The 19,103-nt window shown below is 40.1% G+C and overlaps 1 protein-coding gene across 7 annotated transcripts in view; it reads left to right on the top strand.

Annotated features, from left to right (window-relative positions):
* Window positions 1–19,103, top strand: part of RSPRY1 (ring finger and SPRY domain containing 1) — a 56,536-nt gene that overhangs the window by 20,606 nt on the left and 16,827 nt on the right. For 6 of the 7 annotated variants that reach the window (XM_037877549.1, XM_037877550.1, XM_043526571.1 and 3 more), the window contains 6 exons: window positions 586–638; window positions 2,458–2,570; window positions 5,959–6,085; window positions 7,782–7,840; window positions 17,473–17,539; window positions 18,236–18,367. In XM_037877549.1, coding sequence (XP_037733477.1) covers window positions 586–638; window positions 2,458–2,570; window positions 5,959–6,085; window positions 7,782–7,840; window positions 17,473–17,539; window positions 18,236–18,367 — 551 coding nt within the window. The remainder of the gene's footprint in view (window positions 1–585; window positions 639–2,457; window positions 2,571–5,958; window positions 6,086–7,781; window positions 7,841–17,472; window positions 17,540–18,235; window positions 18,368–19,103) is intronic. The other variant, XM_037877555.1, reaches the window with a different exon arrangement.

Below are 19,103 nucleotides of genomic sequence, written 5' to 3'. Positions count from 1 at the left end.
ATTTCTTACTACATGATTTCAGGAACACTTTACAATGTATAATATTAAACTTTAGGGGCTCTAGATCTTAAACATGCAGATGTAGAGCACTGTATATCTTGTTCATCAGCTATTCTGGAGATGCAAAAGTGAACTTTTGAGCCAGAGTACAAGGCAATACAAACTTCTATTTCAGATCCAAATAGAGCAGGGGTCCCCAACGCGGTGCCTGTGAGGGCAACGGCGCCCACCAGGGCAGTTGTGGGCGCCCGCAGGACACCGTGCCGCCGATATGTCGCCGAAAAGCGTTGCTGTTTCTCGGCAGCATTTCAGCGGCGACGCTTCTTGCCGCTGCTGCTTCTCGGCGGCATTTTGGCGGCGGGGTGTCTGGCGCCCGCCACAGTCTTCTGGGAATAGGCATATGCTATTCCCATGGAAAGGTTGGGGACCACTGAAATAGAGCATTAGAGGTTTGCAGTCTGTGTAACTTTTTTTCTTTTTTCTTAGAGATGAGTCCAGCACACATCTGTTCACTGAATTTTATTCTAAGTATGTGGTGTTGGTTGTGGTACAGCAACTTTGACCAATGTAATATTTGTCTTTCAGTGACCAGGAACCTCCTTATTCAATGATAACATTACATGAAATGGCAGAAACAGGTATTAACGCATTTTGTTCAGTATTTTGGGTGCAACTGCCAGAGGCAGAGGAATATCTTCCTTCTAAAGAGGAAACATATGGCTGCATTACATGTTGTTATACCCAGTAATTCTAGCAATTTGTGTTCATTATTGAAATACTGTCTGTACTTCATAATTTCACTGAGCTCATCATATTAGTGTAAGATGCACTTTCTAATTGTTAAATTTAAGTGAACTGTGCAAAATCAGCCAGCTGACAGCTATAAACTCAATTAACAGGCTTTTATACAATGAGGTACGCAGGACTTTTGTGAAGGGATGGAATTTATCCATGTACGGGAAGTGGGTAGCCACACTTCCAGCCCCTCGGTTTGAATAGGGACTGCAACCCTTCTCTTCCACATAGGAGTTAGTGCAGGTCTAGCAGCAGCAATCACAGATCTAGTGGCTGTGCCCTCACCCCGTCCCTAAACACACTCTAGATGCAGAGCTGCGCTGGCACAGAGTCTGTTCCTGTCACTTAGTATGCAAAATTCCCCTGCAAGATTGCACCACAGTAGACCTGGTACTACTTCCCTTGTGGATCCAAAACACCCATCAACTTGGATGGAGGCTAGTGTGCACAAAGAGTTGAGGATTGGGCCCAGCGTACCTGAGGGCATGTCTACACACACAAGCTTGCCATGCAGCAAGTGTGTGTAAATCTGCATATCTCAAAGCCCTCCGGGGAACTTTTTGTGTGCATCAGCAGGGTCCACGTGAACAGTTACTGTGTGGCACATTGGTTTACACCTAGCGTGCAGTGCAGTTTGTCTATGTGTGAGCATGCCCTTAGACTGTATACAAGTAATTAAGAAAATACTTAACCTGTTTAGACAGTAGTAATTAAACTTTGATGAGCAAAATATCTCCTCAAGGCAACATGCAAATACCACTAAAACTTTACCAAGGCGCTGACTGGAACTCCTGCATGGTCCAGACACACTTGCCCTTAGTTTTTTCGAAGCCTCTCTTATCTCCTCTTGGTCATTTGGTCATTTTCAAATGAAACCCATAATCTTCTATATTTTCTTTGCTTCTGGGAAAAATTATGGGTCCATCCCATATTTCTTGCATATCCAAATCTTCCATTGACAATATTCCTGCTTTGTCTTTAACACCTAGATCGATTCATTTTTGTAAATAATTCTTTTAATTTATGTAGTATTTACCTTTGCTTATCTGTAAATGGAAATCTTGTTTCGTATATATGAATTGGTGAGAATTTCTGAAAATGCTTTTCATAAGCAACAATGAAAAGTCAAAATCAGAATTGACTTATGCTCCCTGCAATCCCATTGATGTCAATGTGATTTCACAGGGAGTAAGCAGTGCTGAATCTGGTCTGAAGCATGGCAGTAAGTGTAAAATCTTGTTTAACAGCAAGAATGGGCATTGCTCACTTAACTCCCAGAGCACAGGACCAAAAATATACACACGGTGCTTGTTCGTTACTTATTCTGAAGCCAATTCATATGTAACAAATCAAGAGCCAGGTGCTCACGACTGGCAGAATTGTTTCCCTGAACATCTTAAAATGTTCTGTCTAGCATTACTCTGGCAATTGTAGAAATTTATATTCTCTCCAAAATAAAAGCCTTCAGCATATTACAGATTAAAATTCCATAGATCTACAATGTGCATGATTCACTGCTCCTTTAAGACCCATTAAAATATGACATTCAAATGAGTTCAGTAGGGTAACTTTTTTTTTTTTTAAATATTGACCAGCATGTTTTGAACACTTCTAAATAGCAGCACCATTTTCAGAGAGTTGCTTCTGTTTTGTGGTTGACAGATGAAGGCTGGCTGGAAGTTGTCCAATCTTTAATTAGAGTTATTCCATTAGAAGATCCATTGGGGCCAGCTGTTATAACATTACTACTGGATGAGTGTCCACTGCCAACAAAAGTAAGTTAAATAATGCATGTGTTCTGTGGCCGAGCTTCAGCCTGGTGTGGTTGCCACTCCCAGGGAAGTCTCTGGGCTGCTTTCACCACTGATGTAAACTGTGTCCTTGGTGTCAGTTGGCTAAAAACGGATGTTACTTATAAAGTAGGGTAACTTGCAAGGATCTAGGATTCAGTGGGCTATTTGATGGTGGAAGTGTTTCAGGAAAAAATGGTGAGAAGAGAGTGAAAAAGCCCTGGCTGGGATGATTTAATTGGGGATTGGTCCTGCTTTGAGCAGGGGGTTGGACTAGATGACCTCCTGAGGTCCCTTCCAACCCTGATATTCTATGATTCTATGAAAAATAGTTTGTGCTTGGCAGGAGAGTAGGGAGGTTTCTTTTGTTAGTTGCTTTTGCCAGTATGCTCACCTTCGGCCCTCGTGGTGTGTGTTACTCATTGTACATGCCCAGTGAATGCCAAATCAGTGCAAATTCAGCTGCTTTACCACCTACTCTCCATGTTTTAAACCGGCACTTCTTTGTGTCAGTGTTGAATTCCTCATAACTTATCTATGTATAAGACAAAATGCTTTTTTTTCTCTTTAGCTTACGCATTTTAGCCACAAATGGATCAATACTGTAACTTTTTTAAAAAGCTTTTGTTAGCTGGATACTGACTGTTGGCTCTCTTTACTTAAAGTAAGATTAAAATAAATGGCCAGATGTGTGTTCATAACTGGATAAATTGTATTTTACTACAAATAGAAGTCAGTCATTTAGCTTTTGGCATTTTAAAAACTGAAATGAAGTGGTGTTATTGGGTCCCAATCCTTTGAGGTACTCAGCATCCACAGATCCCATTGAGTTTAGTGGGAGTACTGGGCCCACAGCACCTCACATGATTTGGTGTGTTATTTTAAGGGCCTTTTAAATCTCTGTTTTGCCATGAACTCTTTCTGACACTGGCATTGCTGCAACTTCCATTAGTACTACACTTGTTACTGTGCCAACTTTAATTTTTACTGTACGTTGTCATAGGGTGAGAGATTGGGAAGTTTCTAATTCATTGGCTCTTAAATAAAATTATAAACTGAGTAGCTGATTGCTCAGGAGTTGATCAAATACTATAACTGCGTAAGGAGCCTCTTTCTTCCTTGGTTAGAGGTTCCAGTCTGCCCGAGTTAGTAGTGAGAAAGTCAACACCATACAATCTGCCAGGTAGACTGAAATGAGACGTGATCTCAGCCGGTTCCAGATTTAAAAACAAACCTACCATTACAGTTGGCATTAAATGGCCCTTTTGTTGGCATTCTCAAAGGAGAAGCCAAGTGTTAACACCAAATCTTTCAAATGTGGGTGCTTGATGTTAAGCACCTAAATTAATGGCTCGATTTTTTCAGAGGTATAAAATGCCCCAGTTTCCAGTGACTTGCTCAGTACTTCTAAATGGTGTGATTTTCAAGTGCATTAGTTTTAGGCATCCAATTTTGAAAAGGCTGGTCTAAGTGGGACATAGAGAATAAGCTATCTTCTCACCCTTGAGAAACAACTCAGGCTCCTACGTTCAGGTTTGTGTGCACTTGGGGGGAAGCTTGCAGTGCTGTTGTCCAGCCTTTACTTGTTCTGGATAAACTGAAGACTTTTGCAGGGTTGTCAAGTCAGTATTCCCAACTTTTGGAAAGCTGCAGTTTTCCGCAGAGAGTCAACCTAAAGCCACATTAGCTTTTTGATGTTTAACTTCAATCTTCCTTTATTTGTTTATACTTACATTGGCAACTTTGTAAACTCTGGAGTAGAGTCTTAAAGAGAGGGGGGGAAAAAAGTCAAAACAGTTAATGTCAGTACGGTTACAAGCAACTTCCATTCCCGAGGTGTTTGTAACTCAGAAAAAAACGTTATGGTTGTTCTTTCAAAAGTTTACAACTGAACATTGGCTTAATACAGCTTTGAAACTTTACTATGCAGAAGAAAAATGCTAGTTTAACCATCTTAATTTGAATGAAACAAACACAGAATCAGTTTACTTACCTTGTCAAATCTTTTTTTAAACTTTCCCTTTATTTTTTTTAGTAGTTTACATTTAACACAGTACTGTACTGTTCTTGCTTTCTTTTCTTCTATTCTTCTTTTCCTCTTTTTGTCACTTCTGTCACTTTTGTCACTTTGCTGCCTGATTGCGCACTTCCGGTCCCAAATGAGCTATGTGGTTGACTGGTCAGTTTGTAACTTTGAGGTTCTACTGTAGTTTCACTAAGATTGACTAAGGGCAGTGTCTGAGAATGTCATCCTCATTCTAATTTTAGTTGTACTTTTTCACCTCAAGTCCCTTCCTCAATCATTGCTGATTATTCTTTTTCTTTCTTCTCTATGCTCTTTGCACTTTGTCAGCCTTATCTATTAGTTCTGTTTGTGGCTGTTCTTTTGGGAACACAATTACATTTCCCTGTAACCTCCGTTCAAAGATCAGATTTTTTGCATGTTGCTGTGGTTGAAATCTGGATCAGAATCTGACCCAAAGAGCATAAAACTTCATAAACTCAGTTACACTAATCTTTTCCAAATGCCCTGCTGATAACTTCAGTGTGGAGAGTTGTTTTTGTTTTAATTAAATGTTGGGCTTAGTTGTGAAGCTGGGGTCTGAATCAGCTCAACTGAACTTTCCTAAAAGTTTGGGAGTGGAGGGGTTGAGATGAATCTGGAGTTGCAGTTTGGACCCATCTGTGGAGCAATTTCTGTTCTGAATTTGGATTTACACTGGTGTAACTCCAGTGAAATTGGTGGGAGTTACTCTAGATTTGTTCTGCATTTAATCCTACATTAATAGCCAGAGGAAACGAAGGCTCAGCATAGGTTTCTGTTAGTCTTTTTTTCTTGTTAAAAAGACTAGCACAGTGAGTATAGGCAGCGTATGCCGAGGGAGAGGGAGGTTTTAGAGTCAGCAACAGCGTAGTTTTGTAAAGTGGACTCGGGGGCTATCTCCATTTTTGTTATGCGCAATTCATTTTTTTACTGTCTTTTCAATTTTAAAACAAAATAAAGTTTTTTTTTTAAAAATAGCATCAGGATATTTGGAACCGATTAAGCCACTTTGGTGGCAGTCCTCCCTGGTTTCTGCAGTCTATCTTTCTGATCCATTGAGGTTAAGGAAAAGTTAATATTTCTGATACAGTTGGCATCAGACATCCTTTGGCTCATTTGGCAGTAACCAATGAATTAATGTAACTCTTTAAGATAAATTAAACTTCTGGTCTGTCTTTAAAACAGATAAACTATCACTTGGCATCTGTAATATTCTCCTGTTAGCATTGATATGGAAGCAGAATCATTGAGTTATATTGAATGACTGCGTGGAAAACAATGTGTTCCGTAATTCCTATACTGTTAAATAGCATTCTGACTCTGTTTTAGGATGCATTGCAGAAATTAACTGAAATATTAAATTTAAATGGAGCTGTTGCCTGCCAGGATTCCTGTCACCCTGCCAAACATCGTAACACAACTGCAGTACTGGGCTGTTTGGCTGAGAAACTAGCAGGTAAGCAGAAGGAGCAGTCTGAAAGCTTATTTTTGAATTTTCTATAGTGTCACAGCATAGCAACGTTCAGAGCTGACTTTGTAGAACTGAGGTCACGTTTTGGAACAAGGAGAGATCTTGTCTTCCAGCTCGGACCAAATCTACTGCATGATCAAAATATTGATAAGGCTTAATTTCAGTCACCAGCAAACAGCTTGGCTCTGAACTTGGATTTTACTGCACTCAATATTTGATTTACCAAATAAAACCTCAATCCACATGTGTATATATTTCAAGCATCTGCTAAGTAAGATTTCCTGACACACAGCCTTGATGATGCAATTACCAGTGCTAACATTTTTACAGGCCCAACCTGGGTGGATGAGAGAATTTCTGGGAACACATTATCATCATCTTGCCTACTGGCTAAAGGACAAATTATTCTCATTAAAGAGAATGCGTGGAAAGATGATGGATGTTCTTTCCACCACAGACAGATGTTGTTCTGTTGTAGTTACCTGAAGCAAATGCTCTTCAGCTACATTATTTAAAAGGACACGGAGTATTTCGTTTTTAAAAAGTGATTTTTGTTTTTATAGGTCTCTTTATTCTCCATTTATTTTTAATGCCCTACCTGAAGCTGAAAGTGAAGTTTCCATTCCCTTCTGATTGTTGCCCCATTTGGCAACTATTCTTTTTTTTTTCTTTCTAGGGGTGCTTGAAATTAACATGTCTTTTTAAAATTCCTAGTTTGTGCCCCACTGTTGATATCAGCACAGTTTTAGAAGTAGCATTTAATTATTGTTTCAGAGCCAGCACTAAAGAGCATAAAACATTTTTGTGTAGGTCATACGTGAACAGTGACTTCTGATGTAGATATCTGAAATAAAAGCAACAATTCCTCCTCCTTGCCACCCTCTTGATACCATAGGTCAAAATAAGATCCTATGTTAGTTGACCGTTTCCATTTGGTTAGGTGAGAGCAGATGCTTCTCTAGAAATCCAGGCCGTGATGGGGTCAATGCTGTTTTATAATAGTGCTTTTGTGTGTGTACCAATTTGTCACAGTTCATGGATTTTATGAAGCTGAATGCCCTCCCTTCTACCACACTACCTTAAGCAGATAGTGTTTCTGGGCATTTTTATTGGTCTGTTGCCACAATGCCAATCGCAGATTGGGTGACTAGGCATCAAGCTGGCAGTATCTTGTGGGCATTACTCATTTTGTGCCAGTGATTGAGGGAGCTGATCTTTTTAACCTTGATTTATTAATACAAAATGAGAGAAACTACCGGCTTTACATAAATATACATTGGGGCCTGATATTTTTTCAAAAATATGTAGGCATAAGTGTTATCGGATACCAAGGTCACAGGTGTCTTTATAGGAATACTGAAGATAATTAGAACAATACGCAGTTACAGCTATGGCACATGAGTATTTGTGCATAGAAATGGAAGGTAGATCCAAGACTGTGCATTCAGATACCTGATTTATGAGCACATTCATAGTAACTCCATGCATAAATTAAGCATACAGTAGAGAGTCCATTTTTTGCTTGTGTGCAAAACCATAGCCCTGGGTACTAGTTTAATTTCTTTTTGTGAATGCAAGGTCTTTGTCAGGGACAAAATGCCCCCCTTGGTTAACTTTAATTGACGTGAAAAGATAATGCAGCAGTTCCCATACATGCATTTCATTTTTAGTGTTCTTGCAGGTCCTGCAAGTATAGGCTTACTCAGCCCAGGAATACTGGAATATTTACTGCAAAGCTTGGTAAGTATCTAAGCACAGTAGTATCTTAGCTGCTCCAGCTTCTTAATTGCTTCTGTATGCATAAGTGGTAAATGTTAGTGTTTTCAGCAAGTGTTACTGTTAATTTTTTTTGTAAGAGTGCAGTAAGATCAGTTTTTGTAATTTTATCTATCTTTGTCTGTACATACACCTTTTTTCACTTAAATCAATGACAAGCTCAACATACAAAACCAAATAATACAAATTAAAAATAATCAAAATAAAGGACAGGCTTATTAACTGTGAACACTTTAGGCTGATGTTGGAAAATCTAACATCAGACTATAGAAATAATAGAAACTATTTAATAAGGCAGGAGTCAAAAAGGCTTAATGAGAGAATGAAAAAGGAAGGAATATCTCTGAAAATAAAGACCACAAGTATTTAATTTGTGAAGCACAGAGTATATGCTTGGCACTATATAGAACCTAGAGAAAATGAGTCCCTGCTCCTAAATTCTTAGTGACGTTCAGACCCTGGCATTGACACTAATGTGCTATGGAAGTTGCGGTATACACAATTGTACTTGTAGATAACAAGTTCATCCATTCACTGTGGTCAAAGTGAAGAATAGATTTGAACTAAGAAGTCGCTGTCTTGTGAATTCAAAGGTCAGGGATATAGTTGAACATTAGTTTGGAGTAAAGGAAAGGATATCCCTTATCTTGTACTTTAATGCCCTGTGATACCTTGCAGTGATCCTTATTCCTTCTAAAATTTCTGTTGTGCTCTTACTTCTGCAAACAGTTCACCAAAAATGACTCTACTGCTAAAATTATCTAAATTTCAGATAAACACATTCACAATAACCCATAATTAAGCCTTCTATCTGAACCTAGGCTTCTTTGGCTTGTAGTCTGGCTTATGCACCTTACTGCCAGTTCATATTGGTAACTGGTGATCATGGTTGCAGAACACTATGACTTAGGATGGGTGTCTCTGGAGTAGAGGAGGAATATTTCCTGCTAGGACCAATCCTAGGGATTTTGGACTTGATACCCAGAAATGAACAGATCATGTTTATATTAAACCCAGAAGCAACATTAACATAACATCAAGGGCCTGGCCAAACCACTCCAGAAAATGTGAGGTTAAGATTGAAAGTCTGTCCTTCACCATTGCATCAGATGGAGGTACAGAGAGCAATCTGGCACACCAACCGGCTTGCATTACCAGTGCAGTGAGTTAAAAGGGAGGCATTTTAAGCCTGACCTTTGAATTTACTGGCATTGGGTAGTTTAAGCCCCTTAAAGCAAAACTAACCTTCAAATAGTTTAGAAGATCAGAGTTTTAGAATTGTTGTGGATGCCTGATTATAAGAGAGGCTTCCAGCACGTGATTAACTTAGGATCTTATGCAAGCCTTCCACACAGAGAACTCCAGTGCTTTAGCCCTCTTAAATCAGAACAGTGGAAAGCAGCTGTTCTCAAACTGTCGGTTGGAATCCCAAAGTGGGTTGTGACTCCATTTTAATGGGGTCGTCAGGGCCATCATTAGATTTGCTGGGCTCTGGGGCTGAAGTTGAAGCCTGAGCTCCATCCCCCACCCAAGGTGGCAGGGCTCGGGCTCTGTCGCCCCCTCCCCCCCCCCCAACTCGAGGCGTCGGGGCTCAAGCACCACACCTCCTTCCCCGGGGGTCCGGGCTGGATTAAGACCTTTAGAGGCCCTAAGCACTGAAAAGATTATGGTGCCCCCCATATGTAATTCAAAATAAAAATATTATACCATAAAATAAAATTTTATTTTTCGAAATGACACAAAGCTTACATGTATGCTGAAATTAAAATAGCTTCTTTCTAGATTTTCTGATTGCAAAATTCTGGATTAAGTTAATCGAAGCTGACTCGACAAAGCATGTCCGCTTCCATACACAATAGGGAAAGTGAATCAAGTCTGTCCTGACACATTGTTGCTCTCTGAGGGTTTTTATTCTTTTCAGCTGAGAAAGAGCGTTCTGCAGAGCAGTTAGTTATCATCAAGGTTAGAAAAATACGTAGTGCGATCTCTACATTGTATTCCGTCTTTCAGTATTGTGTCATGAAGATCAATGTGACTGAATTTCATTTTTCCTGTTTCATTAAACTTTGCATGCATATAACAGTGGAACTGCCGTACTTCTCCACAGAGATTCATGTTCAAGTCAACAGGGTATGAGTCAACTAGCTTTTGGGAACCTTGTGAAATATTGTTTGTCAGATAAGTCCATATCATCTAGAAAAGAATCTATTTGATACTACTTTGTACACTTCACCTCTCCTCTTCATATGAGCTTCAAGCATATCAATTATAGCGTAGTAAGTAGATACGCAAAATTTGTCTCTAGGATTCAATGCTCTTTCAGTTGCACTGCTATCATTTGCTTGTCTTTTCCTGATTCGCTTGCGGGACTGGGCTTCTTTGTAGTTAGTATCAGGCAAGATATCTTTTGATATGTCTTCAGATCTTTTGAAATCATTCCTCAGTGTGTAAGTGGTCTGCTAATGATGGACAGAGGTCTGCACATGTTTTCAAATCAAATTCTTTTTCTTGGAGAGCTTGACTTGTGTGGTAAGTGTTGTAAAATTTCATTCCACATGGTCAACATGAATACAAACTCTAGTTCTTGCATCTTGTTTGCAATGTTGTCTGTCTCTCGTATAGTTTCTCCCTTTTGTGATTGGTCTTCAGCTGTACTTTCTAATGCATCCACAATCTTTGAGTAGGACTCCAGAATTGCACTTGTTGCCACTGCATGTGCCTCCCAGCGAGTATTAGAAAGAGATTTCAACACACGATCATTGCCCAAATGTGTTTTAAGAACTACCCATCGGTGTGTTGAGGCAGAGAAAAATGTATAAAGTAACTGGACTGTTGAGAAAAAACTTACTGCCATCAGACGACAATCAACAGCACTGCGGCCAGCAGCATTGAGAGAGTGTGCAGCACATGGTATGAATATGGCGCATTTGTTCTGTTCTATAAAGCTGCTTCTGCATTCCTTGATAACGCCCTGACATGTTGGCAGCATTGTCATAAGATTGACCTCTGCACTTTGAGAAATCTGTTTTGCAAACTTGGCACAGATAATGCAGTACTTGATTTGCAATTTCTTCACCAGCGTGGCTTTTCAAATTGAGGGATGTTATAAATCGTTCAGCTGGTTTTCCATCTGTGGGGGAGACATATCTTCGTACAATACTCAATTCTTCAATATGTGGAAGATCAGGTGTAGAGTCAACAGATAAACTGAAGTACCCAGCAGTACTTATTTCATCCGCAATAGCTGAATGAACTTTGTCACTCATTAGACCAATGAGTTCATCACATATTGTCTTGGATAAGTATGACGGGTTATCTTTGCCAGCATTCCCGTATTTTGAGACGTGGCCTGCTAAAAATGGGTTAAACTGAGCCACAAGCTCCAACAGTCCCAAGAAATTTCCATTCTGCAATGATCCAAATGTGTCATTTGATCCCCGGAAAGGCAGACTACGTTCAGCTAATGTTTGAATAACCGCTATAACACGCTGCAAGACATGTTGCCAGTATTCACGCTCCCCTTTAATTTGGTCTTCCAATTTTTGTGTCAATCCAAAGCCCTGTCTTTGATTTAAATATGTCAACATTGAATCTCTGTGAGTAGTGCTATTTTCATGTTGTTCAATTAAGAGTATTCCGCCAGTCACTAAATCCATCTGCAGCAAACAGGGATGTTGAAGGTTTACATGCAAAGAATTTGCAAACAAAACAGTACACAGACCCTGTTGATGGTGAATACAGTGGCCATTCTCAAGCGTATTTCTCACCAATCGCTTTCATGCTGAAATTTTTTGTGGACAGTATCTTGTTTGCCATTGATAAAAGTCCGATGTGATTTCTCAAATGGCCTAGTGTGATGTTGAGTCATTTGGTCCACGATCTACCCAGGAAGCTACATTATCGGTACTAAGAAAAGGAGTACTTGTGGCACCTTAGAGACTAACCAGTTTATTTGAGCATAAGCTTTCGTGAGCTACAGCTTACTTCATCGGATGCATACTGTGGAAAGTATAGAAGATCTTTTATACACACAAAGCATGAAAAAATGGGTGTTTACTACAAAAGGTTTTCTCTCTCCCCACCCCAAAACCTTTTGTCGTGGTAAACACCCATTTTTTCATGCTTTGTGTGTATAAAAGATCTTCTATACTTTCCACAGTATGCATCCGATGAAGTGAGCTGTAGCTCACGAAAGCTTATGCTCAAATAAATTGGTTAGTCTCTAAGGTGCCACAAGTACTCCTTTTTCTTTTTGCGAATACAGACTGACACGGCTGTTACCCTGAAACCTGTCATTATCGGTACTGAAATCAGCCCACATACCAGGATCGTTTCTCCTATTTACAGCGTGAGCAGGTTCAGGCTCTGACACATCCACACCTTCTAGAACAATGTCTGTTACCACCAGGAATAGGATAATCAGTTAGTCTCTGACACATCCACAGGTTCTGGAATGGTGGTGGTTTCACCCATGGAAAAGGGGTCGGTCTCTGAAACACCTACAGGTTTTGGAACGATGTCTGTGCTGCTGAGAGAAGATGTTGCTTCTGGTGGATTTGCTTTTAAAAATGTCAGCTTTGGAAGATTTTGGAAAATTTCACTAGTTTTTTGTTTCTTTTCTTCCACCGGTTTACGTTTCTGTGCTTCACTCAGTTGGTTACGTTTCATCCTGCCCCTACTCAGTTATCTGAACTTTAAAAAAAAAAAAAAAAAAAAAAAAAAAGTACACACGTGTGTGTGTGTGTTTATATATATTTTTTCCCTTTCATTCATATATATGAAAAAGGGGGGAAAAACAAATCAAGCATGTATAACTCAGAAGAATATATCAGTAATAAAATATTAATTTATTGCAATACATGACAGGATCTCATTTCCTCGCATTATTTCAATCTATGTTAGTAGGACGCCCCCTGCTTTAGGTGGGGATAAGTAATAAAAAGAGAACAGAAAAACGGGGGAAGAGTATGTAGTGGAGTGTAAGGAAGTCTAACAAAGTTCTGATTTTTCCGATGATGACGACTTCGATGCTTTTTTTGAAATATCAAATATCAAATTTTTTTAAAAAAAACATTTTTTCTTAGGGCACCAGCAAAGCAGGGGGCACAAAGCACGTGCTTAGTCTGCCTGTTGGGTAATCCACCCCTGCCCGGGGTCATGTAGTAACTTTGTTGTCAAGGGGGTCACAGTGCAATGAAGTTTGAGAACCCCTGGTGTTAAGGGAATGGTGCATTGGACAGAATCAGGGTCACAGATTATATATAGTGGAAAATCTTTACAAAAGTTGTTACTCAATTGCCATTTTTTCCCAAGAACGACAGCATTATTAGACATGCATGAACTATAGTAGGAAACTTTGCAGTAGTTATTTGACTCTGTTGTGGGAAATGTTGACTATAATAGGTATAAAAGATAAGTGCAGAAAATCTTTTGAAATAACAAAGATTACAAATAATTGGCATAATATTAAGGAAGACTTAATGGTGGAAGTTTCTTGTCAAATGTCTTTGGAAACTGTAGAACTTGCTAGACCATTTAATCCTTTCTAGGTATCATGGAACCAAAGACGTGGTTTTTGTTTGTTTTAAGCAAAGGCACAGTATAACCATAGCTTCTTTTTAACTGAACATAACTTTTTATCAGAGCATTGCAGTGGATCACTTCTTATTTTTTCTGTAATAACACCTGCCATTTAGCAGGCAGTTACAGGTTGGATGAAGCATCTCTTGTGTTAGCTGCCGTTTCACAGGGAGACTCACAACGTAAGTCTCTCGTTCTGCACATGTTACTTGCAGGTGTCACCACTGCGTGTGATGAACTTGTGCAGAGTCCTAGAGTTCAGTTGTGTCTTTGTGAAAGTTCCTAGTAAATGTCTCTGCAGTTCTATAGAAACCCAGCAAAATTCTACCAAGCCCCGCCGAGTCGGTGACCGCACTACGACATCCAATACCACTGTGCTAGCTGTTATGCTGGCATTATACTGTTCACATTGCGCAGAAACTGGTTTGCTAGTGTGCAATTTTTCTTCCTTTGCTTATGATCAGAACTAGGTTAACAATCCCCTGGGAGCCCGAGATTGAATTGTAATTAACTAATTCCATATAGGGAAAAAAATAAACATTTAGTGTATATGCTAAAGGGACATATGCTGCAACACACTGACCACAGAGTGAATTTGAAGCTTGGGTGGAACTATCATTAAGGTCCAAATCCTGTCCATCTTACTCACAAGCATGGTGTCAGAACATCAGCTCACACAGTAATCACATAAGCAAGATGAGCAGTATTTGGCCTTTCAATGTTAATACGTTGTAGAGCTGCAAAAACAGTGTGAATAAAGGCCCATATACAAATATTCCTGTGGTAAAATCAGTTGCTCTTTGGATTTATGCTGGTATAAAGAGCAGGAGTTTGGTGTGAGGCAGTATTGTTCAAGTGATCTTTGTTCTGTTACTGCATCTTTGGACATGTTTGTTAATCTTTTCACTTACTAATTTTAGCCTTTAGGGACTATAGGCTTATTTTCTATTTTTCCATTTTAATACGAACTTAAATAACCAGGCTTTGCTCTATGAATTGAAACCCTACTGTGCCCTGGCAGTTTTGAACCTCTTTCCCCTCCGTTTATCACCAGCATGTGTTCTGGTTAATTTCAGACTTCATTTACATGTTAATGGAAAAGTTGACCAAATTGTATTTGAATTTAGCTGCAGAATAAGTGTAGTGTCACCTTACTAACTCCCACGGGCATTAGTGGAGGTTATGCAGGTACATTTAAGTGGGAGGGGGATATGCCCTGCAATGTGTAATTGCATGTTCTTCTTTGGACTTCGATACCAAGAGGTACTAGAACAGCTAGTTATAACTGAGGATGCTCCTGAAAAATACATCCTGTGGAGTAAACTGTAGGAGCAGGCTAGTGAGGTCGTACGGATTGAACATCATTTAATTCAGCACACTCTCAGCATAAATGTTTTGGGATGTTCTACATTGAGTGGTATGAAAGATAGTGCAGTATTAGATCTTCTTTCTGCTCCCCCATGCAAACTTTGAGTCAAATTATGCTGTCACTTACACTAATGTAAATGTACCTAAAAGTGCAGATGTTGGGCTAGTTCTGTTGATTTTAATAATCTGCATTTCCTATGATTTTTCTTCATCTGGCAGAATTCTGAAAGAGTAGAGCAGAATTGCCGTAGGTTTTATTTGTTTAGACTTTTATTCTGAAGCTGATATAGGCATGTGTATGTGTTTTGGGGGTGGGGTGTCTGGGGTGAGACTGAATTTTCACCCTTAGGGTATGTCTCCACTGTAGCGGGGAGTGAGCCTCCCAGCTCGAGTAGGTAGACTCGTACCAGTGGTCTCAAGCTAGCACGCTAAAAGTAGGAGCACGGACGTTGTGGCTCAGATTCTCAAGCCTAGGAGGTTGGGTGGGCTTGAGAGCCCAGACCACAGCATCCACACTATTTTTTGAGCACTAGCTTGAGCCCCTCCGGGGAGTGAGTCTGCCCACTTTGGGAGGCTCACTGCCAGCTGCAGGGTAGACATCCTTGAGGGGTGTTCCTTTCCTTCCCCCCCCCGGTTCAGATAAATTGCCCCATTAATCTAGGGGATCTTGCCCATACTGTGTCTGTTTTCTGGATGAATAGAGGGTACTGATTGATCTTTCACAAACACTAAATTCACTTTTTAAAAAAATCACTGTTCTAAGACCGTCCCACAAAGGATTCTAACAAATTTTCAGCTTCCTGACTCTCCCCTCTGGGAGGGGTCACCTCTTTCCTCATGGCAGAATGGCCTGCAGTTGGCCCCAGGCAGAGATTCAGGAGACCTAAGTGCTTTTCAGCTCTTTCATTGATGGACTGCGTGACCTGGAGCAAAACTTCTGTACCTCAGTTTCCGCATCTGTGAATGAGAGTAATTATACCCTTTTTTTTAAAGCACTTGAGCTTTACGAATGAGAAGCACCTATAAAAGTGCCAAGTCTTTCTTACTACTACAATTTACCAAATGCTAAAGAAATCACATGGTTAACTAAGAAGAAACTTTCACTTGCTAATAAAGTGCTTGTTTGATTAAGAAATAAACTACTTTTGTCTTCCAAACTTTCTCTTGGGATAGTGCCAAATTGCTTATTAATCATTATTAGTATCTCCTTCATTTATGTTAATTACTATAAGGACAAACTGAGAACTCTACATAATGCCTGATAAGGACATTTAAAATTATATATCAAATATATAATGTATGGATCAAAACTTTCTGTTTATATTATGGAGCATATTGAAGGCTAGCCTTCCTTTTTATTAATCCTGCACTTTAGTTATTTCAAATAACTGCTTTCCATCTGAAATGTCTTTTGCATGAATTCTATTCAAAGGGGGAAAAAAAACTTGCGAAATTTTGAGGTTACTAGAACGAGGCATCTTGAAGGTATAAGTCAGAAAAATAATCTTAGCATTTGGGGCTAGAAACTTTACTATTTTATTTTATATTTTTTAATTCAGTGGTCCTCAATGAGAGCTAGTGACCCATTGAGGTAAATCGGGAGCAACTCCATTGAAGTACAGTAGAACCCCAAAGTTACGAACGCCTTGGAAACGGAGGTTGTTCCTAACTGTGAACAAAACATTATGGTGGTTCTTTCAGAAATTTACCACTGAACAGTGACTTAATACAGCTTTGAAATTTTATTATGTAGAAGAAAAATGCTGCTTTGCCTTTATTTTTTTTTTTGTAGTAGTTTAACACATTAGTGCACTGTGTTTGGCCCCCCCACCCCCTTCTGTTGCCTGATTGTGTACTTCTGGTTCCAAATGAGGTATGTGATTGACTGATCAGTTCGTAACTCTGGGGTTCTACTGTAGATAGACTACGCTGGTTTAAAAACTGTTGTGACGTGAGAAATAGGTCCTGTGAGTACTTCTAGTATGGCCCACTTCCCTCCTCCTACTGTGCCCATTGCTCATGATTAAGGCTGCGAATCGTTCACGGAGGTCATGGAAGTCATGGCTTCCGTGACCTCCGTGAATTTTGCAGCACTGGTGCGGCTGGCCCCAGAACCACACCAGCAGCTGGGGAAGCCCTGGGGCCAGCCACACCGGCCACTGCTCTGGCAGCCCTAGGCAGCTGGTCCCCGGCATTGCCCTGGAGCAGTGGTCCAACGGCGGGGCCCCTGCGTGGACCGGCCCCCACTCCCTCCCTCCACCTCCTCCCCCCCCCCCCCCCCCCCCCCCAGCAGAAGCGTCGCCCTGCGCTCTCCTTCCCTGCCCCACCACCACACACACAGAGCAGTCTTCAGGAGTGCCCACCTCCCAGCGGGTAAGATTTAGTCACGGGGTATTTTTAGTAAAAGTCATGGACAGGTCACGGGCATTAAACAAAAAGTCACAGCCTGCTGACCTGTCCATGACTTTTACTAAAAATAACCCGTGACTAAAATGTAGCCTTACTCATAACATCTCTGCCTTTCTCTTGTGAAGAATCTTGAAAATGTAATCTGTTAGCTTTAAGAAACTGTTTTCATTGTATTAGACAAGTCAACAAAAACATCTTGCACAGCTATGGCATGTGTTTAATACTCTCGTTGTCTTTAGAATTTCCAGTCCCATCCGACGGTAATGCTTTTTGCACTAATAGCACTGGAAAAGTTTGCACAAACAAGTAAGTATTAGCCTAGTACTTCTTACGGTAAAAACAACAGAACTAATGTTACCCCAGAATGGTTATTTCCTTCATCTGATCACATCTGCTGTCCCCGGTGCATGCACTTGAAATAACCATGTTGAAGTTCCCAACTTGTAGCTTAAGCCTAGTGCACCGTAAGGATCAGTGATAGCTGGGCTAACAGGGAATGGGATCGCTGTAGGGGAAAGTATGCTCAGGCCCTCGGGCAGGAGGAGACTCATGCTATTCTAGTGACCCAACCTCCTTGGAAAGAGAATGGGTGGAACACAATTCCGTCACTCTACTGTGTACTGTCCTCAAATATAGCTCAGATTATTGCCACATAGGGTCTGCTATCCATCAAACGTAGCTTTGGGGATGGGAAGAGGCATAAGAGCCCTTTGAAGGCCTCTCCATGGCTGGAAAAAAATTGTCCTGTTAATAGACTATAATTATTATTTTCCTAGCTAATAGCCATGCTCTCAATGACTTAGTACAGTAAAATGCAGAATATTTAATATTGCATTTCTTCCTGTTAATGTGTCAGGAGAAGGTACATGAATTCCTAAATTTTTTGTTTAATGTTGAGACTTAGAATATTTCTACATTGTACTGGTAAAATATTTACCTTTTTGTCTTTTAAATCACTGTTTCTTGTTTACATCTATTACTTTTTTCACTTTTAAATTACAGGTGAAAATAAAATGACAATTTCTGAATCCTGTATTAGTGACCAGCTTGTTTTGTTAGAGAAATGGACAGATAATCTGGACTACTTAAAACGCCAAGTGGGATTCTGTGCCCAGTGGAGTTTAGACAATCTATGTAGGTATAGTGTGAGCAGGATTCATTTTTATTACGTGTGTGTGTGTGTGTGTGAGAGAGAGAGGTTTTTTTAATGTCTGGTCATATTTGTATCTGCAAATATCCGGTGTCCACCCAGAAATAAGGTTTATAAATCCATGTGCATTTGCATGCCTGCATTTTTGAAAAGCAAACCTTATGTAATTGTTAAAATTCTTTAACTTTATTTGCTCTGTACCTGCTGTGACGCTTCAGCAAAGAAGCAATAGCTAGATTGCACTTGTAGGCTGACTTTTTGAGGGAAAGCAGGGTTGTCCCAAAGAAACCCATTGTGATATTCTTGGATATACTAATACCACATCTGCACAAGGACTAATTACGACCTGTGACTTATTAAGCAAACTAGATTTTCATGATTTAAGAAACCAAGAAAGAGTAGCTCTCTGATAAACTCTTTTATTTAACGAACCAATCCGGGCATCACTAGTGGGGCCCAAAGCTTTGACACGCTAAAGGACCCCCCATACTTGCCAGTCTTATTTAAAGCATACCCCTCTTGTTCACTACCACTGGGAGAAGAGAGAATGAAATTACTTGGTTGGCCCCAGGCAGCAGCTTGTCTTGCTTATGCTGAAACCCAGCATCAACTTGTGCTTTGTTACCAATGGCAATAAATATATAGTAATGAGTCTGTGATGTACATTTCACTCCCTGAAATACTTCTGTCTGATGAATTACTACTTTTTAGTGGTGTTGG

Source organism: Chelonia mydas, chromosome 12, assembly GCF_015237465.2.
Source record: "Chelonia mydas isolate rCheMyd1 chromosome 12, rCheMyd1.pri.v2, whole genome shotgun sequence".
Taxonomy (NCBI): Eukaryota; Metazoa; Chordata; order Testudines; family Cheloniidae; genus Chelonia; species Chelonia mydas.
Note: the sequence above shows the minus strand (reverse complement) of the source record. Positions and strands in the feature narration are given on the sequence as shown.